Here is a 27,779-nt window from a genome sequence, read left to right on the forward strand (position 1 = left end):
TGAGCAACTCTTTGTGGCATATGCTGCAGGATCACAAGGAAAGGCTATCTCAAAGCAGACTATTTCAAAATGGATAGGACACTGTATTCGTTTCTGCTATGCACAGCATGACAAGTCAGTGCCTAAGAATATTAGGCCACATTCTACCAGGGCAGCAGCCACTTCAGCAGCCTTTCTCAGAGGAGTACCAACCAAGGAAATTTTGGAGGCTGCAACTTGGAGTTCATTGCGCACTTTTTCCAAGCATTACCACTTACCTCTTTACTCTAAATCCAGAGCAGGATTTGCCACTGCAGTTCTGCAGGGCCCCATAGCCACTCCTAATCCTGTTTAGACCCAGCCACCCTACCTCAGCTTTGGGATTCAACCCAAGTGTAATGACTGCAACAGTGAAACACGATGAACGTAGTACAGTTGTGTACCTACCATAAATGTAGATGTTCGAGTGTATTCACTGTTGCAGTCCAGGTTACCCACACTCCATCCCCGTTTCTTTGCTGGGACTTATCTATACTGCTCTGTCCTATACTACCTATATGGTGTATTTGCTTGTAGATGAAGGTATTGTTTTTATTCTACTGTATGTTTTTATTAGCAACATGTATTGCCTACCTTCTTGGGGGCACCTGACATCTGGGGCAAGAAAAACTGAAGAAAATGGCGTCGGCTGCATCTTGTATACCCCTGGCGCACTGACGTCAGGGAAGAGGCAACAGCAACTGACGCCAGACCAGGACTTTGGAATTCGGGCCGACTGAGGGTAGCCTGCCAGCAGGATAACCCAAGTGTAATGACTGCAACAGTGAATACACTTGAACATCTACATTTATGGTAGGTACACAACTGTACTTTTTTGCCTCTGAGGCCTCTTTTGTTTGGGTATGTTTTGTTGAGGACCTCTGTATATGTGGGTGTGTATTGTGTAGGTGTGAGTGGTGGTTGAGGTGTGGTGCTTGTGTTGACAGCCTTCTCAATACCAGATATACTGGCTTGTGAGGGAGAGAGCATAAACTCTAGTATGTTCATCGTGTTTCACTGTTGCAGTCATTACACTTGGGTTATCTGCCGGCAGGCTACCCGCAGTCGGCCCGAGTTCCAAAGTCTTGGTCCGGTGTCGGTTGCTGTCGCCTCTTCCCTGATGTCAGTGCGCCATTGTATAAAAAATGCAACCGACGCCATTTTCTCCAGTCTTTCTTGCCGCATGGTTCCCGAAGCAAAAGCAGTTCGCAAGTGCCGGTCTAGCCAACCCTGCTAGTCCCTGTTTTTTTTACCAATCCGCTTGTGCTAGACAAGGTCCAGGCAACCCTGCTACTCTCACTAGCAGAGAAGATAGACCCCTACCAACACAAGATGGCTGCCAAAAACACAGAAGGCAAAAACAAACAGCTCTGGATGCAGCAAACTTGTATCCAGATTATTATGCTACTCAGTTTAAGGGTTAAGAACACAGTAAAACTCAAAAAAATCCAGATTAGCCATTTTCAGACAAAAACAGAACTCACAGTATGAAAACATACAGCTAAACAGTAATGAAATGCAGATAATCATTACATTGCTTTAAAACAGTACAAATGTGATAAGTAGCTCACAATTGCAACAGTAAAAACAGCTGAAATAAAGCAGAAATCCGTAGAATACTCTCATCAATTTAATCAGGCTACCGGCAAGCAGTAACAAATGCAGCTAACTAAATGCAGTTTACACCTAAGCACAAGCAGCAAAAATGAAGTAGAAAGAGGTGCAATATTTTTGAAGTAGAAAGTGAGGAGACAGAAGATAATTCAAAGTTAAGAAGCTAAAAGGTTTGGCCTTCACAACTGATCACACTGTGCTCATTAGAATGAGCTGATGCAATAGGACTATGAGGAGTGTCCAATATCAAATTTATAGTAGAGGCGGTTAACTCAAAAGCCACCAAGCTTTAAGACATTTATACGAAGTAAGGAAGAACAAGATGTCTAATGGCTTTAGCACAACATATCCATACTATAAGTGTCATAATTTTGAATTTCTTGTTTTGCAATTGTTGTTTATTAGCCTAAGAAGTGGTAATGTGCCTAATAAGACTGAATGTATTGAACTTAAGTGGGTACTTAGATTATAAGTACATAAGGGGTCAGAATTATTAAATGATGTTGTTCCTTTGAAACCAGTCTTAAAATCATGTCCTTTGCATCATTAAGTATTTAAAAAATACTGAAATTGTAACTTTGTTATATGATCTGATGAAGCGCCAGTTGTGGAATGAAAGCGCTTGTCCTTTTCTCTTTATTAAAGTTGCTGTTTTTATCTGCTTTCCTGGTCATAATTGCCATTTTTACTTATGTTGTCTGCTTCAAACTGTTCTTGGTGAAACCCATTTTGGATATATAGTCTGCGAATGGTGGACGTTCCCCCCCTGGGACAGATGGGGTCCACAGAACCAGTTTTCTTCTTTTTTTGGGGGGGTCTCTTTTCAAAGAGGCCATATCAGTGCTCCTGAGCATTTGCCCAACTGCTACTCTCTAGAGACGGGGGGGGGGGGGCACCTACCCTGCACCTTTCTGCCTGGACGTCTGTCACTCAAGATGTTTGAGTGTAGAGAATAATAACCAGAGGTTATTCCATCTCTTTTCTTTACCCCCCCTTGTATTTAAAGATTCATGATGTTCCACCCTCACAAAGGGAAGCAGCTGCTTCAGAGAGAAAAAAGCTGATAAAAAAGCAACTCATCCAAGAGGTCCCACCAAACCAGAGGATCTGGAATTTACTCAAGCTCCTTTTAGCACTAAAGAAGAATTGGGGACCTAAGACTAAATTTGGACCCAAGCCATTTGAACAGATTTGTGAAACAAACAAAATTCCAGATGGTCACAGTACAGTCCATTCTTCCATTGCTGGATATGCACATTCAGCCTCCAGGATATGTACTAATATTTTCAAAATAGACAGACTCTCTAGGAGTTTTTTTCATTTGAGGCTGGGTCCCAGTAATTTCCAGTTCTGAGCTTTGCAGTTTGATCTCATCCCAGCCCCCTGGGTGTTAACCAAGTACATAGCAGTTGTTGTAGCCCATCTCAGAATTATAGGGTTCTGGATGTTCCCTTATCTGGATGATTGGCTCATCACCTCCGCCTCCTGGAGTATTCTTGTTCAGGCCAGGACTCCTTTCTCCATCTTTGTTCAACTCTGGGCATCACAGTGAATACAGCAAAGTCCAAGCTGTAGCTTGTTCAGACATTGGAATTTATTGGAGCACTTTTGGATGCACAATTTTATATTGCCAGACTTCCTTAAACCAGGATCTCTGCGGTTCACATACAGGGGTTGCCCTTTTTTCATGTCAAAAGCCACTAGCAAGACTGATTTTATGTCTCCTAGGTTCCATGGCTGAGGCTATCACTCTTATTCATCTTTCCAGGTATCACATGAGAATCCTTCAGTGGGCCCTTTTAGCACAGTGGTCTGTCAGACATCAGCCCATGAATTTGCAGGTTTCACTCAAGGATGTGTAGGTCTCATATCCAGTGGTGGCCGGAAGTATCTGATTGCCTTTCAAGGATAACTTTTGTTCTACCCTCCTCAGGCTACACTGACCATGGATGCTTCCTGTGATGTCCTCTCTCTGGGCCAGTGATCAAGGAGCCTGACTCCTCACCACTGACACTGGAGAGGGACCTTTCACTTGGAACAAAAATGGATTCACCCAGTATTTCCAGATGCAGCTCTCTGTATCAATCCCAATTTTCCCTTAAGAAAACACAGGGAACACGCACAGTCCTGGGTCTGGATTTCTTTCTCTTTCTCTCTCTCTCTCCAGGGCCCCAGTGAGACACCCCAGTGAGACACCCCACTGGTACAGCTGTATAGTCGAGTCCCTCAGCTGACTGTCCTAGCCAAGTCCTTCATTTTTCTCTCTTGCAAAACCAGTGCTTTGTGTCCCTGCTGCAAACAGCTGGCGCGCACACACTCTTGGAGATTTGATTTGCACACACACACATGCACGCACGCAATCACCCACACCTGGGAAAGGCTGGCACAGATTTATTAGCCATGTCCCCTTCTCCCCAGACTATAAAGTAAGGCTAGGTTCCACAATAGCATGCTGTAAATCCAAAAATGCAAAATAAACGCAAGGGTAAATCGCACATTTTTAATGTCCTAAAACCAGCAAGTCTTTCTGATTAAGTTCAGTGGTGGTGAACAAAAGCGCTAAGACTAAAGGCTTGGATTTAGCCTTGCAGTGTTTATTTTGAATTTTCAGACTATAAAGTAGTTACACTGCCACCAGACACTCCAAAGCTTTTAGTAGGGTACCCAATTATACTGAGTGAAATTAATATTAATACAAATGATAGTGTTTGACCAATGCAATAAGGCTTTCAGGAGTAGCCACAGAGCCACCCAATAGATGTGAGTACTCTCAAAGGTTAAAATGTTCTCTACAGGACCAGCCACAATGAAAAGTGTAAATATATTTAATAATAATTAATAACAGAACATGAGAATACAGAATGTCAAACACTGACGTTTCAGTAACAGGAAGTATTAAAGTAACACAGATGAGTAGATTGACACAGATACAGAAGAACAGTACTTAACTAATCCTACTATATTTTCCTGACTGATCTAATGAATTACTATTCCGTAGTTCACTTACTAGAACAAGGCAAGATGAAGTGGGTGAGAGATCCTTATATATCCGGTTCCAAAAAGAGTGTGCTCAGAGTCTCCAGTCATCTAGAATTAAAACATCATTACAGAGCTGGCTTACAGAATGACATCACACACATCTGGTGATATGACTTCTCGTTCCCATACTACCCCCTTGGCTAGCAGCTGCCAGGATTTAGCACGTGTCAGTTATACGCACACACACATTGCTTTGTTAAGATCTATTGCAACTTACGGAAATCATAAAACAATTTCAAACTTACACCCTTTTAGAGTAGCTATTAGTTCACTGGTACGGACAATACAACAAAGATTCGTAGTCCTTGTTTTCACAGAAATTTTGTCTCTAGCTGCAATCAGAACTGTAAGATGCAATCTTTATGGCCTAGCAGGTAATTTAATTTCATGCTGTTTTTCAGAGTTAGCTGGAGCTGAGCTTAGCTTCTTCTCTTCCAGTATTCTGTGTTACAATATTAATTTCAACAGTTATAATACAGTCTGACATACAGGTGTATTTCTTTGGTACATTCTAACACAAGCAGCTTTACAGATACATTTTCAACACAAGCACCTGTACAAATCAGTTTGATATACAAATTACATATAATTCTTTACAAAACTCTACCTAGCTATGCTGGCATATGTTACACATCCACAGCCCTACTTCTCCTGGCATAGCTGGTAATACCTCACATTGCCACACTTCCTACTTAGGGGTGAGAGGCATTTCTTAGGAAGAAAGCAAGTCCTAATGTTGCAAGCATTTCATGATGCTTTCCCCTCGGGTGCAATTTCAGTCATATGGGCAATATGTCTGTGGTCTGGTACATCAGACAACAGGGAAGAACTTGATCCTACCTCTTATATCAAGAGGCCATAAGAGTGTGGTAGTGGGTGTTGTCTTCTCACCACTTTCTGATAGCAATGCACATTCTTGGGAATTGCAGTGTTTTAGTGGAGAGGTTGAGCAGGTCTATTCTTGTCCCTCATGAGTAATCTTGCAGTCCAGCAGTAGTGAATGGGATCTTCAGCCGATGGGGTTCCAACTTTGTTGTGATCTTTTTGCATCCCTGTACAACACTAAGTACAGTAGGTTCTGTGTCCTGATCCTGTAGGTGAGAGAATCACTGAGGGATGCTGTGATCTACAGTTGGCCCTCCAGACTTCTGTATGCCTTTCCTCCTACCCCTCTGATATTGAAGTTCCTTCAGAAAAAATTGGGGAGAAAAGCCACAGTGGTCCTCATTGCTCCCTTTTGACTTCATCAGGTGTGGTTTCTTTTCCTTTGGCCTCCCCTGGTTTACCCTCCCTGCATGCTGGGCTTGGCTGCAGATTTCTGGACATTCAAGCCCTTAAATTAACCTCATGGATGTTCTTCGTCTCACATTGCTGCAGTCATAACCTGTGGGTAGTCCTCTGTCCTCGGTCGGCCAGAATACCAAAGAGTTAGGCTGGCGTCGGTCATGGGCACCCGGAGCTGACGTCAGTACGTAGTAGTACTTAAGCGCATGACCGACGCCATATCCTCAGTCTTTCTTGCCGCGTGGTCCGAAGCAGAAGCAGCGTTTGCAAGTGCCGTTCGGTGTTCTGAAATTTTCAGTTATCGAGTTTCAGACCGAAGACCAAGTTGGGCTAAGTACCCCGTTGGGGAAACTTTTTGTCTTTTCTTGCCTCAGTTAATCAGGATGTCAGAAAAAGTTAATAATTGTATCTCTTGTGGGAAACAGATACCTCATAGGGACTATCATTCTCTCTGTATTCCTTGCTTGGGGCCTGAACACGACGTAGTCGGGTGTCGCTTTTGCGCTAGATTTAATAAGCGCACCATTAAACGAAGATTAGACTGTGCCAGGCTTGTTTTCGGTAAGCGGTGTAACTACAACATGCCGTCGGATCCTCTGATGCCCGCTACCGCTAAAAAGCGAAAAGATAAATCTTTAAGGTCTAAACCGGATGAGTCGTCCGTTGCGGACGCCGGTTCTTTGGAACCTACGGTTGAATCTGTGGATCCAGCCGAAGTCTCGGCTGAATCCCAGGGGGAACCTTTACTTTTACAGGAGTTGGCTTCACAGGAATTAGGCCAGGCCGAGGGTGCTTCTCGGGTATCTGTAGTTCCATTCTTACAAAAGGTTATTAGGCCTTCTACCTCAGTGACTAAAGGCCATGCTAAAGCTAAACCTGGTCTTTCTGTTACTGGCCATAACCCTAGTTCTTCAGGTTCTGTTCCTAAAAAACATATGTTGAAAATGGCAGAGGATTTGATTACTTTGATTAGGGGTTCTGTGCCCCCTCCAGAGAAGAGGCCTAGGGTGGAGACAGATTTAGAGGGAATGGAGCATTCTTCAGACTACTCTTGAGTCCTCAGCTGAGGATATTCAGGATTTCCCCTCCCTATTCAGATTCGGATGCAGAGGATTCCTGTCCTTCTGCTTCTCCTCCAGAGGATTTTTCCTTTTCTGAAACTTTGCATTCCATGAGGGAACATTTCAAGTGGGAAGGTCAGGATTTTTCAGATTCTCGAAAAAGGCTTAGGGAATTTTTGTTTTTGCCACAACATAGGCCTTTGGCTATTCCCCCTGTCTTGGATGTTGTTCAGGATGTTTTTTCTGAAGCTTCACTTAATCCTGATTCTTTACCCCCTGCCCCTGTCAAACCAGACAGGTATTACAGAGTTCCAGAGGCACATAAATATTTGTATAAGAGTCCTAGGGCTGACCCGGAAACTATTATTCAAGGGCCGAAGGGTGTCAGGGCTTCTGTGGTTAAGAATCCAGTTCCTTTGGATAAAGATTCTAGAGCATTGGATAGGTGGGGGAAAAAAGTGTACACCTCTTCTACGTTAGCTATGAGAGCTTTAAATTGCCAGTTTCATATGCTGAAATACCAGAATTTTTTGTTGGGTCAATTGAAATCTAAGGTGGATGCTTTATCTGAGGGTATAGAGTGTAAGGAATTGCAGGAGTTGGTTCATGCTTCTGATCAAGTTGGTAAACATTCCTTGCAGTGTGGCTTCGATGCTCTTCAGGCTTCATCCAGGGTGTCTGCTACTGGTTCAGTTATTCGTAGACATGCCTGGCTTAAGGATCAAAATTTGTCAGAGCATGTTAAAGCTCGGATTTTGGATGCTCCTCTTCAATCTGAAGTTCTTTTTGGTTCCCCTGTGGAGTCAGTTTTGAAAAAGATGGAAGATAAAGCTAAGTCTATGCAGACGGTTAAGGATTTTTTTACAAGTGCAGCCCCCTAAGTTTAGCAGGAATTGGCCTGCTAGAGGATGGTCCTACCCTTCTTCGGATTTTCAGTCTAAGGGCAGGTCTAGACGTGGTAGGGGCAGGGCTCACACTCAGGGTTCTTTCAGGCCTAGGACTTGGAGTTCTCCTGCACAGTCTTCAGGTGAGGGCAGGGGTCAGCCTTTTCGTAAACAAACCCAATGACCTGTATCTTCAGCTGCCAGACCCTTCTTTTCTGGCAGCTCCTCTAGGAGGAAAGTTGGCACTTTTCAAACAAAACTGGCATTTGGTCACCCAGGACAAATGGGTGTTGGAAATAATAAATCAAGGTTACAAGTTTTATTTTCACACTTTTCCTCCTTTCAAAGGCATGCCAGATGTACCTCCTCAGCAAAGGTTGGAGGCTCAGGAACAAATTTCTTTGCTTTTTCAGATGGGAGCAATCCAGGTGGTACCTCCGTCAGAAGTAGGCCTAGGGTTTTATTCCCGTCTATTCCTAGTGCCAAAGAAAGGAAACACTTGGAGGCCAATTCTGGATTTGTCCATTCTCAATACCTACCTAGACATTCCAAAGTTCAAGATGTTAACATTACAACAACTTCTGCCTATGCTAGGCAAAGATCACTGGATGGTAACTCTGGATCTCAAAGAGGCCTATCTTCACATTCCTATCAGGCCCAGCTGCAGGAGATTCCTGCGATTTCGGCTGGTACTTCTCATTATCAGTTCTCTGCATTGCCCTTTGGTTTATCTACTGCCCAGGGTGTTCACAAAAGTTCTGGCTCCTGTAATAGCTTTCTTCAGACAGAGGGGAATACAAATTTATCCTTATCTGGACGATTGCCTGATTCTGGCTCAAGACAAAGACAAGTTACTTCAGCATCTACAGTATGTAATGGCAGTCTTAAGGTGCCTGGGGTATTCTGTGAACGAAACAAAGTCCAGTCTAGTACCCTCTCAGGACATGTGCTTTCTGGGTGTGAGACTGAATACAGCTTCTCAGATGGCTTTTCTGACCCCGGACAAACAAAGAACTCTTCACCTATACTTCCAGCAATTATCAGTACTGTCCAGGCTGACTGCAAGGACAGTCCTTCAAGCCTTGGGGTTCATGGCATCTTGTATTCTAGTACTTCCCAATGCCAAACTGCATATGAGGAAGCTACAATGGTATCTCAAAAGTGTATGGACTCAACACTGCCACGATTTGGACACTGTCATTCGGATAATACCTTGCATCCAGAAGGAATTCTTGTGGTGGGCGCAGGAATGTCACCTAAACAAGGGGCGCTCTGTGACCCGACCAGAGGCGAGTCAGATCATAACAATGGATGCCTCAGACTTGGCTTGGGGAGCACACTTCAATGGGAAATGGATTCAAGACACACGTGGCCTCCCAGACTACAGCATTTGCATGTCAACATGAAGGAGATGTTAGCAGTCCAGTTTGCCCTGATGGCTTTCAAGGGCCTACTTCACCCAGGACAGGTGTTGATTCGAACAGACAACACAACAGTCGTGTGGTACATCAACAAGCAGGGGGGAACCCATTCTTACCCTCTTTGCAAACAAGCAATGATATTGTGGGAGACTGCTCTGAGTTTGCACATCACTCTTCAAGCACGGTTTCTGCCAGGAGCACAGAACTCCCTAGCAGATGTATTGAGCAGACAAATTGTGGATCCCCACGAGTGGAAATTGGATCCTCAGGTATTCCAACAGTTGACAGTGGCTTGGGGAACTCCAGACATAGATCTGTTCGCTTCTCCTCTAAATTTCCAACTGCCAAAATTTTGCACAAAGATGTTTCACCCAAAAGCTTGGAAAGTGGATGCTCTATCTTTCAGTTGGAACAACCTTCACGTCTATGCTTTCCCTCCTCTGCCTCTCCTTCCCAAGGTACTCTTGAAAGTCAGGCGGGACAAGTCTTGCATGATTCTGATAGCACCAGATTGGCCACGTCAGCACTGGTATCCTCTGCTGAGGAGTTTAATTCAGGAGCCTCCTTGGCCTTTGCCACAGCTGCCTCACTTGTTGTCCCAGTCAAGCAATCATTTGCTCAATGTCAGGGTGCAGTCCCTGCATCTAACAGCCTGGCGTATTCTGTTTTAGAGCCTGTGGGGTCTCAGCTTCCTCAACAGGTTTTAGATGTCATTTTGGAAGCCAGGCGGCCCAGCACTAGAAAAGTTTATGCTGATAAATGGAAGAGATTTTTTCTTTGGAGCACAACAAAGGGCTTTGATGTGTCGGTGCCTAATTTGAGTTTTACACTACAGTACCTTACTGAATTACTAGACAAGGGTTTGTCTTTCTCCTCTGTGAAGGTTCATGCTGCAGCCATTTCTGCTCACTATGATTGTGACCCTCCTTTATTTTCTCACCCTTTGTTTAAGCAATTTCTTAGAGGGGCGAAGAATATAAGACCCCCACGTAGAGCTCCTACTCCTTCCTGGGATCTCAATTTTGTGTTGGAGAAGCTTACTTTACCTCCTTTTGAACCTGCAGCTACATCTGAATTGAAGTTTTTGTCTTGGAAGACTGCTTTTTTGTTGGCCATTACTTCTGCTAGGAGGGTATCTGAATTGCAGGCTCTCATGGCTGTTGAACCCTTTCTGATTTTCCATAAGGATAGAGTTTCTTTGCGTACTAACCCTACTTTTATGCTAAAAGTGATTTCCAATGTGGCCTTGAACCAGTCTATCCATTTGCCTACTTTTTATGCTGATCCCCAAAATAGGGGGGAAAAAGTCTTGCATTCTTTGGATATCCACAGGCAGCTGCGTTATTATTTGAGCAGAACTAAAGAGTTCAGACAGACTCAACAGTTATTTGTTTCCTTTGCTTTGGGTTCACAAGGGAAAGCTGTTTCAAAGCAGACTATTTCTAAGTGGATTGGTCAATGTATTGCTTTTTGTTATTCTCATCATGGGAAAAATGTTCCCGCTGAGATCAGACCTCATTCCACTAGGGCTACTGCCACATCTACTGCCTTTTTGAGGGGGGTAGCTACTAAGGATATTTTGGAGGCAGCTACTTGGAGTTCAGTTCACACTTTTACTAAGCATTACCATCTCCCTCTTTATTCCAAGTCTAGGGCTGGGTTTGCCACTGCAGTCTTACAGGGCATGTTAGCAGCTCCTAATGCTTTTTAGTTTACCAGCCTCCCTTTTCCTTTGCTTTGGGATTCTACCCACAGGTTATGACTGCAGCAATGTGAGACGAAGAACATAGTACAGTTTTGTACCTACCATAAATGTAGATGTTCGAGGATCCACATTGCTACAGTCCTATTTTCCCTCCCTCCTTCCCCTCTGTAGGTTGGGGTTACTGTTATTCCTTGGGGATAATTGTTATTCTCTAACTTGTGGTTGTTGGGTATTTACTATTTTGGCTCTGGCCTTTCTTTTTTAAGGCCTTCTGACGTCTGGGGCAAGAAAGACTGAGGATATGGCGTCGGTCATGCGCTTAAGTACTACTACGTACTGACGTCAGCTCCGGGCGCCCATGACCGACGCCAGCCTAACTCTTTGGTATTCGGGCCGACCGAGGACAGCGGACTACCCACAGGTTATGACTGCAGCAATGTGGATCCTCGAACATCTACATTTATGGTAGGTACAAAACTGTACTTTTCTCCAGTTCCAGTGATGGCTAGGTGGTTCAGGCTTTCTTCCCAAGTTGTTCATAGATCCATAGGTATATACTAGCCTAACGACCACCAGGGCTTTATAAGCCTGACTGTGCAATCCAACCCGATTGCATCCCTGTGTATCATGGGCATTTATTAGGAGGGGACATGTTTAGAGGTTATGTGGATGGGTATGTTAATTTGAGCATTACTGTCTGTCTCTGTCTATTAGAGCCATGGGAGGCAGACCTGGGGTGAATTTACGACTTCCCATTCTTTGGACAAGGTTGCACTTAAATAGGGTTGGTGATGGACTGTGTTTCACATGGATGGGGAGCCTGTTCCAGAGCAAGGGGATCCTTTGAGAGACGTATCTGTCTCACCAGCATGTCTTGTTTACGTCACAAGCAAAATTTAAATCCTCTGCTGTAGTGGTTCTGATTCACTTCATTTTGTGGATGTTCAAAAAGTCAGTTAGAGCTGGTTCTGATGTTGTCTTGTATGCTAGATCACCTCTTAGTAACCTGTAGGAGACAGAATACAAAGATAGGGCTTTAAGGTGATCCTTATAGGACAGTGTGTTTATATCCTGGATTTTCCAGGTAAGTTACCTTTGTGGACATTCCAGCTGTTGCATATGTCTAGTCAGTTACATGCTGAAGGGGGCATTATACTCCATGATGGGTCTGATGAGGGCCCAATAAAGAGGCCCTGTGACTTCCTTGGACTTGGATGCCATGCCCTTACTTATAAGTTGGGTGATATAGAATGATTTTCCTGCCACCTTGGCCAGATGTTGGCAAATGGCCAGTTTACTGTGTACATATATTCACAGATCCCTAACTACTAGGCCAGCTTTTTTTTTGGGGGGGGGGTCTTTTTGATGGAGTAATTAGCTTTGGTGGCAGTTTCCCCAGAAGGCACAATAATGCACTTCTTGGCATTGAGTTGTAATTCATGACTTTGGTACTAGTCATTTGTCTTTGTTAGACCCTCTTGTAAGATGTTTGTGTTATGGGGGAATCAGCGGTAGCTCCAGATTTGCAGCCATGTGCGAACTTGGTCAGTCAAAGGCCTTTAACATTACCCTTGACCTCTGAGAAATAGATGCCAAATAGGAACGGTCCCACGACTGAGCCCTAAGGTACCTCGCTAGTGACCAGTATCTTAGTGGAGGTGGTCTCACCAATCCTGACTTTTTGGGTCTTGTCTGTAAGCCAATGAGGGATGTAGGGGTTTATGCCCAGTTTGGTGAGTTTGTCAACTATACCCAAGTAGGGTATTGTATCAAATCCCTTAGCCAGGTCCAGGTAGGCAGCAAGTCTGGGGACAGTCTTAGTTCTCTGGTATTGGGGGCAAGCTCAATCCGAGGTAACTTCTCCTTACAGGGGATTATGAGTAAGGGGAGGAGCCTGGGTACTTGATCTGAAGCTTGAGTATGGCCGAAGTTGGTTCTGACTGTAATTCGAAGATCCTCCCATAGGAGAGAAGCAGACAACACAGATCTATCCTTCATGTATTTAGGAACAGTGGATAACTTTCATGTATTTAAAAACCCCTCTTTCCATATGATTAACTGCACTCTCCTCATGAGTCATATACTTTAAACATAGTAAGTCCCTAAACATTTCTGAAGGCTTTTATTGGATAACATTTTGGTGTATATTAAAATGCAATTATCTTCCTTTACATAAGAGTTGTTCTTGCTGGGATTTGGAACATTTGAAATTTAGATGCATTGGGAAAGGAAGCAGAGCATCACTCCCAGATCAGTTTAAGTACTGAGAAACTAGCTTGCCTTCGGGTAAATGCATTGTTTCGGTATAATTGCCATTTTATTTGCACAAGAAATTTCAACTTCAGTAAAACTATGTGGTTGACAGAAATAGTATAATGTGGTAACTTTTCCTGATAACCTGATCTATCTGTCTTTACTTGTTATACTGAGGAAGATTAGTTATCCATGGGAAAAGAAGGGCTACGGTGTCTTGCAGAACAAAAGGTTTAGCCTTTCAAGATACAGTGACCACAGTTCATAAAGAAATGCAGAGTCCAGTCCAGCTGTACAGATGGTCTGCTTAGGAAAGCTGGATTAGAGTATACTTTTCTTGAATAGTGGAGAGAGAGAGAGAGAGAGGAGAAAAAGTTAAATTGTAAGTTATATAAAAAATTAATCTGCAGGAGGAGATGGGCTTTCCAACTGTAGAGTTATGAGTTGAGAGGATATTCTTGCCAGAACAACTGAGAGCAAAAATGCTGTGGCCCCTTTTGGTACATTTTGAATGCTGCAGTATTAATCAAAAAAGTGCTGTCAGAACTCAAATCTTAGGTCTCTGGTCTCAACGGAATATCATTAAAATCCATCACTATGATTTTAATTTGTCGTCTTCAGTTAATGAGCAGATTCTTCCTAGGCACATTTCTTTGTCATAATTTTTGCCTTTGCCCACAGGCTGTACCTTGTCAGGTAAGCCTTCTTTAGCCTTGTAGCTTGACTGGTGCTGAATTTGTCGGCTTTGGTTTCCTGTTTACTTTGTCTTTCATGGGGGGATATTCATGGCTAATTATAACTCCACACAAAATTTAATTCAGAACTGAAGGAGGGGTTAACTGCCATTTTACAGCATAGGGATGTCAAAAAAATGCATCTTTAGTTGCCAGAGTTATTATACTTTAGTCTGTTGAAGTTAGGTATGTAAAAAAACATTGCAGCTATTACTCCAGCAAAGTACATTGCAGTCTGTTCACTACGCCAGGTGACAGATAATCAAGGTGACATCCTCTTTATAAAGAAGGAAATATGTTTCTATGGGATGGTTGGTTAACTTTTCAGACCCAAAGTAGATTGCCCTTTAATTCAGTCATTAGCCATGTGGAAGGCAACTTTTAGGCTCAACAGCCTTGTCTACATTATTAAGTTTTAAACACATACTTAAATATTGCTCAAATGTGGGATGCTGTTTGAGTATATTAATTGGCTTTCAGTTTATTTTCTTACTGAATTCCATTGTGAAGTTATTTTAATGCATACAAATGCTTTTTTTTCAGGTACTTCTGTGGAGTATGCGATCTTATAAATTAATAAGGAAACTGAAGGGACATGAAAGCAGTGTAGTATCTTGCGACTTCTCACCTGATGGTGCACTGTTAGCCACAGCGTCATATGATGCACATGTAATTGTATGGGATCCGTACACTGGAGAGTCTTTGACAAAGTTAAAGTAAGTACAGTGTTAGCCATTGCATTCCATTACATCAGTAGAGTGTGATGTTTTACATATATCGTACAGAATTCAGCTTTTAAGAAGTGTGCACCATTCAACTCTACCTGAATTTTAAATTGTTGTTCTTAAGGACTTATTCAGCCATTCATAAAGTATCTTTTGAAAAATAATTTATGTAGCAGATTCAAGAGAAGTAAACCCATTAAAAAGCACTCCAGATGAATGCTAAACAGCCTGTGTGATTGCTTAAGCTGTGATTGTTTCATGTTTGTAACTTTTTGTATAATGAAACTGTTGTAAATTGTCTATTAAGCATGATACTTTAGTTTATTCGCTACTGGACATGATATGATTAAGAAATTTTATCACTGGTTTTGCCATGATTGTTGCTGTTCCCCTGTTGATGTGTTAGTCTGTCTCTCTCTCTCTTTTTTTTTGCTGCCTTGACTGTTTTGGTCCCTTTTTCAAAATTCCACCTCCAGCAGAACACTTGCTTGATTTCCTGATAAGTATTCACTTTTCACTGATGGGACAAGTTCCATTTGAGTAATACTTATGGGGTCATCATTTGTGTCCTTGCTCCCATTTAATGTTCAAGTGCAGTATTCATGCTGCATGTTGGGGTGTGTGTGTAATTGCCCATGTGCTGCTAATATGTCGACGGAGTCTGTTGCAGGTAATTTGACCCAAAAGTCTGCATTTCCTCTAAGCCTTTACCTGAGGTCAGCCCTTGAGTTGTCATTATCCCTACCCAACCCAGGAATGAGAGCAGGCCAGCGACTGCTTGAAACCACCACCTCCCCAGCCATCCCTCAGATTCAGGTTAGCTTGTCAAACTCAGGTCTCTAACAGCTTGTCTGGGAGGGGGCATTACTCTGTTCTGCTACCCTTTTGTCCAATGCCCCCTCCCCTTTAAAGTGGGCCTTTACTATTGATTGATCAGTTGACTATCTCAGATGAATTCACACAAGCACCAAGGGATGGAGTTTAAGTGACTGTAGCCATGAGATCTGATGTCATTTTCATTATTCCTTAATGAATGGGTTCGGATCCGATCCTCTGATCCAACTCTGTCACATTACTCTAGATTCTAGGATCCGACTCTTGAACTCTTCCCTTTACCCATAATGCCCGTGACCACTGAATTACCTTGGGTCTCGTTTGCCACTGTACAGTTCTAGCAGGGTTGTGATCTCTGGAGCTCATTTGGGGTTTAATGAGTTTAAAAAGTTATATTTTTTCTTCTAACCATTCACTTGTATACTAGTATCTCACTTACCCTCTATCTAGACCTGTATACTTACCAAATTAAAATTTTTTTCTTGGTAATCTTAGTTACCATTGTTGGTAACCTTTCTTCTCATTATGTACCTCGCTTTGAGGTATTTTAGTTATACCATTGTTGGTATAAATCTTTTCTTGTAGATAATAAAAAAAAATGTCCTTTTCTTCTGCAACTGTCTGGCTTTCTGACGCATGTTTTCTCTTACAGTATGGCTGAAAAGACAAGTGTTGTTAAAAAGTGCACTTTCTGTGGGCATAAGATACACAACTCAGATGCTCATAGGGAGTGAGTTTATTGTTTAGGCCCCGCACACCTGGACAATTCTTGTAGTATTTGTGCTGGATTTAACAGTAGGCCTGTTAGTGATAGAAGGAACAAGCAGGTTCTCAAGGGCCTTACATCAACATCAGGGGCTCAAACCCCCCCACATAAATCTAATGAGCTCAGGGAGCACAGAAAATGCCCCCCCCCCCCCCCACAAGGTCTCCCAAGTCTGCTTTGGCTTTTGACCACCAATAAAATTTCTAAAAGCTCTGATCCAAAGCCCTCAGATCCGATGCCTACAATTTTGAAATCTCCTCAGCTCCAAAGCCCATGATTCTCCCTGGAGCCAGTTTCCACGAGACTGAGGTATCCCATTCTTCAGGAGACTCCCAAGAAGTCTTCCAGACCACCTCCAGGCTCCTCTTCTGTCAGGTCCTTCCGAAGCCTTTTCAAACTAGGGATGGATAAGAACAGAAATTTTCTCTGAACACAGATCCAGATGGGGTTATTGTCATCTGTCTCCTTCCTCGGAGTGGAGGGTCGGGGCAAGCCTTGGATTGTCTGCAAGAGTTTCTGCTCCTGTTGGATTTTCCTCTACTTCTCCTGGTCGCTATGCCTTCGAGGTGGTGGAGAGGGTTTTCTCTCATCTGAAAGCAGTTTCTTCTGTTATATCTTTGGATCCAATTCCTGTTCCCCTTTCTGATCCTGTGTTTGAGTCTACTCATCCTCTCCCCAGGGACAGCCAGCCAGTATGAGCTTCCTGGCATTTCCAGTTAGGGAGCTCCCTGCCTCTTCAGATACTTCTCCAGAGCATCCCACTGAAGAGGTCCCCTGAAAGAGGTCGTGTAAAAGTAGGCACGTGGATTCCTCACAGGAATCCCTCACAGAAACACCTTTTTCGATGAAAGGGAAGAGTCCCCCTAGATCGCCCCCTGAAGATGTCTCCATTGGAGACATTTTAGAAGTCCTACACCAGAAAGTTGGTTGGTCATCCCAAACCCCTTCCCAGGAGGGAACTGTGTTCCTTGAAGCTTTTGGGTCTGGCCCATCTAAGTCCTTTTTTACCCCCTCAGCAGATGAGCTTACAGATCTTGTCTCCCACCAGGCATGGAAGGAACTGGATGCCGTAAAACTGATCCCTAGATGCCCAGATAAGATTTTGATTGCCCCTACAGACAGACAGTATTGGACGAAATCCCTGTGGATGCCATGGTTGTTGCAGCAGCCACCATCAAGAAGCTAGCTGAGCAGAGCTCCAGTGATCATCCCCCTAATACAGAGTCTAGGAAGTTGGACAGGTATGGGAAGTGAGTCTTTTCCTCATCGACGTTTGATTTACTGTCATTTAACTACCTGGCACACTTTGTTAGGTTACAGAAGGACGTAGTTAAGGAACTGTCTAATTCTACCCATGGGTTCATGTCTGTAGATGAACAAAAATCTTTCTTTATGACTGACCACCATGTAGTCAGTATCGAATGCGTCCATGAGATTAATCTTGCATGCAGCTGAGGGGTCCTCACTGGTTGCCTGTTTGAGCATAACCATTAGGAGACATGCCTGGAGAGGCTGTGCGATTTTTGCAGAGTCCTTTAAAATATTGTTCACCAATACCCCCATTTGATGGATCTTCCTTGTTTGGGACAATTGTTAGACACAGAAAGACCTTATCTGCTGTAGGAATCTGTATTTCTACCCCATAGAGACCTTTTTCTAGGAATCAGCATGGTGGTAAAAAGAAGTGGTTAAGAAAATCTCAAGGGTCTTTTCAAGAATCATACAGAGATTTTTCTTCCAGCGGCAGAGGGCGAAATAATTATAATGGAAGATGCCACCCATGATGCAGAGGGGGTCTACAAAATCAAGGGTCTTGAGATTCCTTCTCGGACAGGCCCTTTCAGGGCAGCTGAAAGGTTGCCTGACTGTTTGTCTCTGGAAGCAGTTGGGGCTGCTTATCCCTGCATTTAAACACCCAGAAAGCCATCACAGAAGACTCACGGGTGCAAAGGATTATATCCAGAGGATATTTCATTCCCTTTTTACAAATTTTCCCAATGAAAATAAAGCATCTCCCTGATGTTCCACCCAGTCTTTGGGATTCAGCCACTCCAGAGGTTCAAAAGCTGCTAGACAAGAGAGTCATCCAAGAGTTTCCTCCAGACCAGAGGATCCTGAATTTATTTAAGGTTCTTTTTAGTGCCATAGAAAACAGGAGAACTGAGACCATCTTGGATCTCTGTTATCTGAACCAGTTCTTAAAGACTTCCAAGTTCCAGATGGTCACGGTTCAGTCCATTCTGCCTCTTTTACAGAAACGCAACAAGATGTGCTCCATAGATCTTCAAGATGCATACTATCATATCAAAATGAACAGGCACTCTCAAAGATACTTATGCTTCTGGCTTGGAGCCAGTCATTACCATTTCAGAGGCCTGCCCTTTGGCCTCACCACAGCCCCCAGGATGTTCACCAAATGTATGTCAGTGGTAGCAGCCCAACTAAGACTGCATGGAATCAGAGTGTTTCGTTATTTAGATGACTGGCTCATTACCACTACAACCAGGCATTGTCTAGATCAGTCTTTCAAAATCCCACCTACAACCATTTCAAGTCTTGGAGTTTGTAGAGGCTACCCTAGGTACAATTGTCTCGCTCTCTTACCACAAAACAGAGTTCTTGCCATAAGATTGCATGTCAGATAGGTTCTTTCTCACCCCTCTCCCCAGCAAAGTTGATTTTCAAAGCCCTAGGATTGATGGCTGCTGCAATCACCTTGATACCTACAGCTCGCCTTCACATGCAAATTCTCTAATGGGCTGTAGCAGTACAATGGTCCTTTCATTGGCAGCCTTTACAACACCCTATAAAACTAGCTTGGTTTTACAAAGAATCCCTACTGAGGTGAATACAGTCTGACGATGTTTGTCTAGGACATCCCTTTATCCTTCCTGTCCCAATCACCACATTGACCACGGATGCCTCCCAGTTGGGGTGGGCAGGCGGGCATTTCTTGGGATGGTCTCTTCAAGGCAAGTGGTCCCCAGAAGAGACCAATTTGTATATAAATGTCATAGACATGAGAGCGGTCCTTTTAGTGTTGCAGGCACTTCAGAAGTTAGTTCCTCTGGGGACAATTGCTATCCAGACGGGCAATATGTTGGTAGTTTGGTATATCAACAAGCAAGGGGGATCCAGATCTTTCCCCCTTTGCTGAGAAGCAGTGAGAGGTTGGCAGTGGGCAGTATCCTCAGACTGCTTTTTTTGCGGCAATGTATGGCAGACAGGCTCAGCGGTACTCTTCTGATGCCTCACAAGTGGTCTCTCTAACAGTGGCAAATATGGTTTTCTGCAAGTGGAGTAACCCTTGCTGCAATCATTTTGCCTCTCCCCTTAAAAGCAAATGCAGCAGGTTTTTGCCCTAATTCCCCTTCAGGGACTATTACCCAGAGATGCTCTAGTCCATGATTTTCTTCATGTTTCATGGTTGCAGTCATTACATTTGGGTAATCTGGTGGCAGGTTGCCCTCAGTTGGCCTGAATAACAAAGTCTTGGGTCCTGCGTCGGTTGCTATCTCCTCTTCCATGACGTCAGGTAGTCAGGGATATAAAACATGCAGCCGCCATTTTAATCGGTCTTTCTTGCCTTGCGGTGCCTGAAGCAGAAGCAGTTCGCAAGTGCCGGTCGGCCGACTCCTGAAATTTTCGTTTCAGAACTGAAGACTTCAAACTAAAGCTAAGTACCCCATTGGGGAAATGTTTTCTTGCTCCTTACCGATGTCAGTAAAAGTTAATAATTGCATTACTTGTGGGAAGCAAATACCTCATAAGGATTTTCATTTGTACTGTATTCCTTGCCTAGGCCCTGACCACAACGTGCCTTGCTGTCGGTTTTGTGCTAAATTTAACCAACGCACTATTAAGCGTCGGTATATTTTTGCTTCTAAATATTTTGGTTCAAGATTTAACTTCCCTGAAATGTCGTCGGTTAGCAATCTGACTACTGGAATTCACAAAAAACACAAGGAAAAAACAGAGACAGACCGTTGAGGTCCAAAACCAACGACGAAGCTTCTCCTAAGCCAGTCGCCAGTTTGCTGGTACTTAGTGAGGCACTTTCGCAGCCCCTGATATCCGCTACTTTTGAGTCGCAGGCCTCTACCGAGACCCATTCGGAGTCCGGTATGCCGCGAGATTCGCAAAGTATTGAACCCACGGATGTCTCTCCCTTGGATGGGTCCAAAGCCGCTGAGCAGGTACTGGCTTCTGAGGGTGTTTTCAGGCCTCAACATTTTTATGTTAAACCAACGCCATCAACAAAAACAAATTCAAAAACAACTTCTATGTCTAAAAAACTGATGCATGAGCCATGTGCTCAGGCCTCTATGCCTAAAAAAAAATGATCAAAATGGCTGAGGGTTTAATTACCTTGATCAGGGGTTCCCAACCCCTACTGCTAAGAGGCCTAGGCAAGGCACTGATTATGAATCTTCAGATCAAGTTTACATTTCTCCTGGTTCCTCTTCTGATCAGGAATTTTCTATTCCACTTTGAGGATTCTGATGCAGAGGAATCCATCCCATCTGCATCTCCTCCTGTGGATTACTCTTTTGGAGAGACTTTGCATTACGGTTGCCACCCGTCCCGTTGTCAGCGGGACACTCACGGGTTGAGGCCTTTCATCCCGCTTCCCGCAGTCACCAAGCGTGGGACTTTAAAAGTCCCGTTTTGCGATTGCGAAACGCTAATTTAATTGCCGTGGAAAAGCCGAAAATACTTCCGGTTTTTCCACAGCAATGCGGCTACGTCACCACCCGGACCTGCACTCGAACATCTACATTTATGGTAAGTGTACACAACTGTACTTTCTCTTCCCCCCTCAACACCAAGTGCATTAGGTACTTTGCCCTATTTCCCCCCCAGAGAAGAGTCACCAAGAGTCTCTCTGGTTCATGATTGGCCTTTTGGTCTACTGTATACCTGTCCTGCATCTCCTGTAATCCCAAAGTTTATTCAGAAAGCATTACTGGAGAAGAGCAAGATTATCCTCATTACCCTATTCTGACTTTGCCAAGTGTGGTTTCCCTTCCTGTGGCCTTATCTAGTTCAACCTCCCTAGGTACTGGAGCTTGTTGAGGACCTTTTGTCACCTGCCTGGCCTGCCTCTCCCTGATATGAAATCTGTCAAGTTGACTGCTTTGATGTTCTTTGTGTTTCACTGTTGCAGTCATTACATTTGGGTAATTTGCTGGCAGGTTGCCCTCAGTCGGCCTGAATAACAAAGTCTTGGGTCCTGTGTCAGTTGCTGTCTCCTCTTCCATAACGTCAGGTCATCAGGGGTATAAAACGTGCAGCCAACGCCATTTTAATCGGTCTTTCTTGCCGCACGAAGCAGAAGCAGTTCACAAGTGTCGGTCGGCCGACTCCTGAAATTTTCATTTTCGAGTTTCAAAACCGAAGTCTTCAAACTAAAGCCAAGTACCCCGTTGGGGAAACTTTTTCTTGCTCCTTCCCGATATCAGTAAAAGTTAATAATTGCAATACTTGTGGGAAGCAAATACCTCATAAGGATTTTCATTTGTACTGTATTTCTTGCCTGATCCTGATCACAACGTGCCTTGCTGTCGGTTTTGTGCTAAATTTAACCAGTGCACTATTAAGCGTCGGTATATTTTTGCTTCTAAATATTTTGGTTCAAGATTTAACTACCCTGAAATGTCGTCTGTTAGCAACCCGACTACCGGAGTTCACAAAAAACGCAAGGAAAAAGACAGACCATCAAGGTCCAAAACCGACGACGAAGCTTCTCCTAAGCCAGTCGCCGGTACATAGTGAGGCACTTTCGCAGCCCCTGATACCTGCTACTTTTGAGTCGCAGGCCTCTACCGAGACCCATTCGGAGTCTGGTATGCCGCGAGATTCGCAAAGTATTGAACCCGCGGATGTGTCTCCCTTGGATGGCTCCGGAGCCGCTGAGCAGGCACCGGCTTCTGAGGGTGTTTTCAGGCCTCAACATTTTTATATTAAACCGACGCCATCAACAAAAACAAGGTAAAAAACAACTTCTATGTCTAAAAAACTGATGCATGAGCCACGTGCTCAGGTCCCTATGCCTAAAAAACAAATGATCAAAATGGCTGAGGATTTAATTACCTTGATCAGGGGTTCCCAACCCCGCCCCTACTAAGAGGCCTAGGCAAGGCACTGATTATGAATCTTCAGATCAGGTTTCCATTTCTTCTGATTCCTCTTCTGATCAGGAATTTTCTATTCCACCTTTATGAGGATTCTCATGAAAAGGAATCCATCCCATCTGCATCTCCTCCTGAGGATTACTCTTTTGGAGAGACTTTGCATACTTTAAGGGAACATTTTCACTGGGAGGGTCAGGACTTCTCTGAATCAAAAAAGAGGCTTAGGGATTTCCTTCTCCTTCCTCAGCATAGGCCTTTGGCAATACCTTCTGTACTAGACATTGTTGATGTGTTCTCGGAATCAAGCATGGCTTCTGATTCCCTGCCTCCGGCTCCTAGTAAGCCAGACAGATATTACAGGGTTCCCGACTTCCACAAATTTCTTTTCAAAATCCTGCTGCTGATCCTGAGACTATTTCTTAGGGTCCCAAGGGTGTTAAGGCTTCTACAGCCAAAAATCCTACCCCTTCTGAAAAGAGATTCCAGAGTGCTGGATAGATGGGGTAAGAAGGTTTATACGTCTGCAACCTTGGCAATCAGGGTTTTAAACTGCCAGTTTCATATGCTTAAATATCAACAGCATGTTATGGGCTTACTGAAACAGAAAATGATGTTGATTTCTGATTATGTGGAAAATAGAGTTACAGGATTTATTGCATTCAGCAGAACAGGTTGGAAAGCATACTTTGCAATGTGGTTTTGATTCCTTGGAGGCCTCTTGCAGGGCCGCCGTAACTGGATCTGTGATGAGAAGGCATGCCTGGCTCAAGGAGCAAAATCTGCCTGATCATGTTAAAGCTAAATTGTTGGATGCCCCTTTACAGCATGATAGTCTTTTTGGTAATAAGGCAGAAGAGGTTTTAAAGAAAATGGAAGACAAAGATAAATCTATGCAAACTGTAAAAGATGTCTTGCAAGTGCAGCCACCCAGGTTCAGTAGGCACTGGCCTACTAAGAATTGGTCCTTTCCTGTGTCCAACAGAGCCACTCAGGGCAAACCCAGGTGCTCAAAAGGCTCCAGATATCAATCACAGGGATCTTACAGGTCAAAGCAATGGGCTGCCTCCACCTCCAAATCTGGAGGTAACAAAGCACAACCCTACAGTAAGCAGTCTCAGTGACTTTCCTCTACCATCTCCAAGCACTTATCTTTTGACAGCCCCCTTGGGGGGAAAACTAGCACTTCATGCTCATAATTGGCAGTTAATTACCCAGGACAAGTGGGTATTAAACATAGTATCCCAGGGGTACAGATTTCATTTCCATACTTTGCCAATTCCAAACAGATGGCCAGATCTGCCACAAAGCCAGTGGGCAGAGGCCCAGAACCAAGTCATGTCCCTCATGGATATGGGGGCCATTCAGCCGGTGCCAGAAAAGGAAAAAGGACAAGGATTTTATTCAAGACTTTTCCTGGTACCCAGAAAAGACAAATCACGGCGTCCAATACTGGACTTATCGATTCTGAACACGTTCCTGGACATTCCAAAATTCAAAATGCTGACTTTACAACAGCTACTGCCTATGCTAGGCAACAATGCCTGGTTTGTAACTCCCGACTTAAGAGGCATGCCTGCATATCCCAATAAAGGAATCTTGCAGAAGATACCTCCGCTTCAAAGCAGGTTTTTTGCATTACCAATTCTCTGCACTGCCCTTTGGCTTATCTACTGCACTCAGGGTCTTTACAAAGTGCCTGGCACCAGTAATTGCATTCTGCAGACAAAGAAACATTCAAATGTATCCTTATCTGAACGATTGTCTCATTCAGGCAGAGGACAAGGACACTCTTCTTCAACATCTGGCATTTGTAAAAAGGCTTCTAGCATGCCTAGGGTACACCATAAATGAAAAGAAATCACAACTGGTACCCTCTCAAATATTTACATTCCTGGGTGCAAGCTTGAATACAACTGCCCAGATGGCTTACCTCTTGCCAGACAAACAAATGCAATTGACAACATACTTCAAACAAATGGCAACAAAAACCCAGTTATCTGCAAGACACATTCTGCAGTCTTTGGGGTTTATGGCATCCTGCATTCTACTAATTCCATATGCGAGACTTCGTATGAGGAAACTTCAGTGGTACCTAAAAAGTTTATGGAGTCAACATTGTCACAGCCTGGATACAATGATTTCTCTCATTCCCTGCCTACAACAAGAGTTTCTTTGGTGGGCAGAGATGTCACCAAAACAAGGGACTGTCATTCACTCCACCCCCTGCCACCCAATCCCTAACCACAGACACATCAGACTATGATTGGGGGGGCCCACCTGGCAGGGAGATGCATTCAGGGCAAATGGAGCCAAAACCAAATGCATCTACATATCAACCAGAAAGAAATGCTAACTGTTTAGAATGCTCTGACAGCCTTCAAGGGCTTACTTCATCCAGGACAACTACTGATAAAGATGGACAATACCACAGTTATGTGGTACATAAACAAGCAGGAGGATACCCATTCCTACCCCCTTTGCAGACTAGCCATGGCCTTGTGGAACACAGCCTTAGGCTCATAGGTAGATACAAGGCTATCTGCCCTAAGGCATTTATAAGCCTAGCCAGAGTGTGTTTGGCTTTCACCTCCCTTTTAGATTAGTTAACTGTGCCTCTGTATAGTAGGTCACAGAAAACAGTCCTTAAAGGTTAGTTTACTGTGCCTCTGTCTAGCAGGGACACAGAAGAGATCCCAGGGGTAAACCTACGATCTCCCATCCACTTGTCAAGATCCCTCTTGAAGAGGGTCAGTGAGGGATTCTGCCTAACATGAACTGGGATTCTGTTCCAGAGTGAGGGGAGCCTCTGGGATATGTATATGTCCCTCCAGCATGTCCTATTTATTGCTGTGCTGAGGTTCAAGTCCCTGGACCGTGTAGCTCTAAGGGATTTGGATTTCCTGAGGTGGAGCATGTCCATCAATTCTGGGTTAGACATGGCCTTGTATGTCAGGCATAGATCGCCTCTGAGTAGACAGTAAGCAACTGACTAGAGCTGGAGTTTCTTTAGTCGTCCTTGACTTACCAAATACATCTTCAAGCTCAGTTCCTGCCAGGAAAGCAAAATACTCTGGCAGACGACCTAAGCAGAAATCTTATGGACCCACACGAATGGAAACTGGATCCACAAATCTTCAGCATGTTAGCACAGAAATAGTGAAGCCCAGACATAGATCTATTTGCCTCTCCCCAAAACTATCAGTTGGACAAATTCTACACAAGAACTCATCACAAAAAAGCATGGAAAGTGGATGCGCTATCCTTCAGTTGGAAAAACCTATCAGTCTATGCCTTTCCCCCTCTGCCTCTACTCTCCAAGGTCTTACTAAAAGTCAGACAGGAAAAAAAAAATTATTTTAATTGCTCTGGACTGGCCTCGCCAACACTGGTACCCTCTTCTAAGGAATATGTCACATCTTCCTCCGTGGTACTTGCCTCAAACACCTCATCTGTTGTCTCAGCAGAACTATCAAATTCTGCACACTCAGCTCCAAACTCTGAATCTAGCAGCATGGCTAATCAACTAATTATTCAAACCACATCTCTCAGTAAACCTGTGATGGATGTCATTTTGGAAGCCAGAAGGCCTGGTACTAGAAAATCTTATGCTGATAAATGGAAGAGATTCTGTGCTTGGAACCCAAACACAAGGAATAGACACACAGCAAAGCCCAATATTCCTCAGAGTTTACAATACTTAACTGAGATGCTTGACAAGGGCCTATCTTTTTCTTCAATAAAAATCCATGCCTCTGCCATCTCAGCTCATCACAATACAGAGCCTCCCCTCTTTTCTCATCCACTGCTAAAACAGTATCTCAGAGGGGCCAAAAATTTAAGGCCTCCCAGGAGAGCGCCAACTCCTGCATGGGACCTCAGTTTTGTGCTGGAAAAACTCACCCTGCCTCCTTTTGAACCAGCAGCCACTGCGGATATAAAATTTCTTTCTTGGAAGACAGCTTTTCTTTTGGCAGTCACTTCAGCTAGAAGGGTTTCAAAACTGCAGGCTCTCATGGCAGTGGAGCCTTTCATTATTTTTTACCCGGGCAGGGTGACCCTCAGGACCAATCCTTCTTTTATGCCTAAGGTGGTATCCAGTGTGGCTTTTACCCAGACCATTCACCTGCCAACTTTTTCCCCAAATCCACAGAACAAGGGGGAGCGGATTCTGCATTCATTGGATGTACACAGACAACTAAGATTCTACTTAAACAGATCGAAATCTCTAAGAAAGTCTGAGCAACTACTGGTAGCATTTGCTGCAGGATCAGAGGAGAAGGCTTATATCAAAACAGACTATTTCTAAGTGGATAAGCCATTGCATTCATTTCTACTACTTGCACCATGGTAAACCTGTGCCCAAGGGGATCAGATCCCATTCCACCAGGGCTACCTCTACTTCAGCAGCTTTTCTCAGAGGGGTCCCTACCAGAGACATTCTAGAAGCTGCTACTTGGAGCTCAGTTCATACGTTCACAAAGCATTAACATTTACCTCTCTTCTCTAAATCCAAGGCAGGCTTTGCCACTGCAGTCCTGCAGGGCCTTATAGCTGCTCCTAATGCTGTTTAGTTCCATTCTCCCATCCATAGCTTTGGGATTCTACCCAAATGTAATGACTGCAACAGTGAATACACTCGAACATCTACATTTATGGTAAGTGTACACAACTGTACTTTTTTCTACATCCAGTGATGGCTAGAAATTCCAGGCTTTCTTCCCCTGTTTGCCACATTATTATGTCATCCCAGAACTCCATTTCCAGGAAAATCTACGACAGCAAATGCAAAACATTTTCAGTCTGGACCCAGCAGCGATCCATTTTCAGCTATTCTTGATTTTCTGACTTCCATTTTCAGTAATGGGGCTAGTTATTCGACAGTACATCTAGCTGTAATATCAGATGTTTGCATGGGCAAAAAGAATTCTTCTCTAGCTTCCTTGAAATTGTGCAGAATATTTCTTAAGGGCACTTTGCTGCTTCGGCCTCCTGTTAAGGACCATATCACCCCCCCTTGGGACCCTTCAAGCTTTGGCTCAGCCCCCTTCGAGTCTGCGGCCAGAGCAGAATTAAAGGTTTTATTTTGGAAAACGCTTTCCATGCTTGCCCTAACATTGGCTAGATGGGTGTCTGAGCCCCATGTATTTTCTTCCCAGCCACCTTATCTAATCTTTCATAAGGACAGAGTATCCTTCCAGACTTAACTCTTCCTTTCTGCCTTAAGTGGTCTCAAGAAGCTAACCTTAATCAGACTATTAATGTGCCAGTTTTATTCCCAACTTTTTCTAACAAAGATGAATACATGCT

At 43.8% G+C, this 27,779-nt stretch overlaps 1 protein-coding gene across 1 annotated transcript in view; it reads left to right on the forward strand.

Moving 5' to 3' along the window:
- WSB2 (WD repeat and SOCS box containing 2) overlaps nt 1–27,779 on the forward strand; it is a 542,619-nt gene that overhangs the window by 275,054 nt on the left and 239,786 nt on the right. Inside the window, exon 6 of the mRNA XM_044068353.1 lies at nt 14,557–14,729. Coding sequence (XP_043924288.1) covers nt 14,557–14,729 — 173 coding nt within the window. The remainder of the gene's footprint in view (nt 1–14,556; nt 14,730–27,779) is intronic.

This window comes from Protopterus annectens, chromosome 4.part0, assembly GCF_019279795.1.
Source record: "Protopterus annectens isolate FY-2018-M chromosome 4.part0, PAN1.0, whole genome shotgun sequence".
NCBI lineage: Eukaryota > Metazoa > Chordata > Ceratodontiformes > Protopteridae > Protopterus > Protopterus annectens.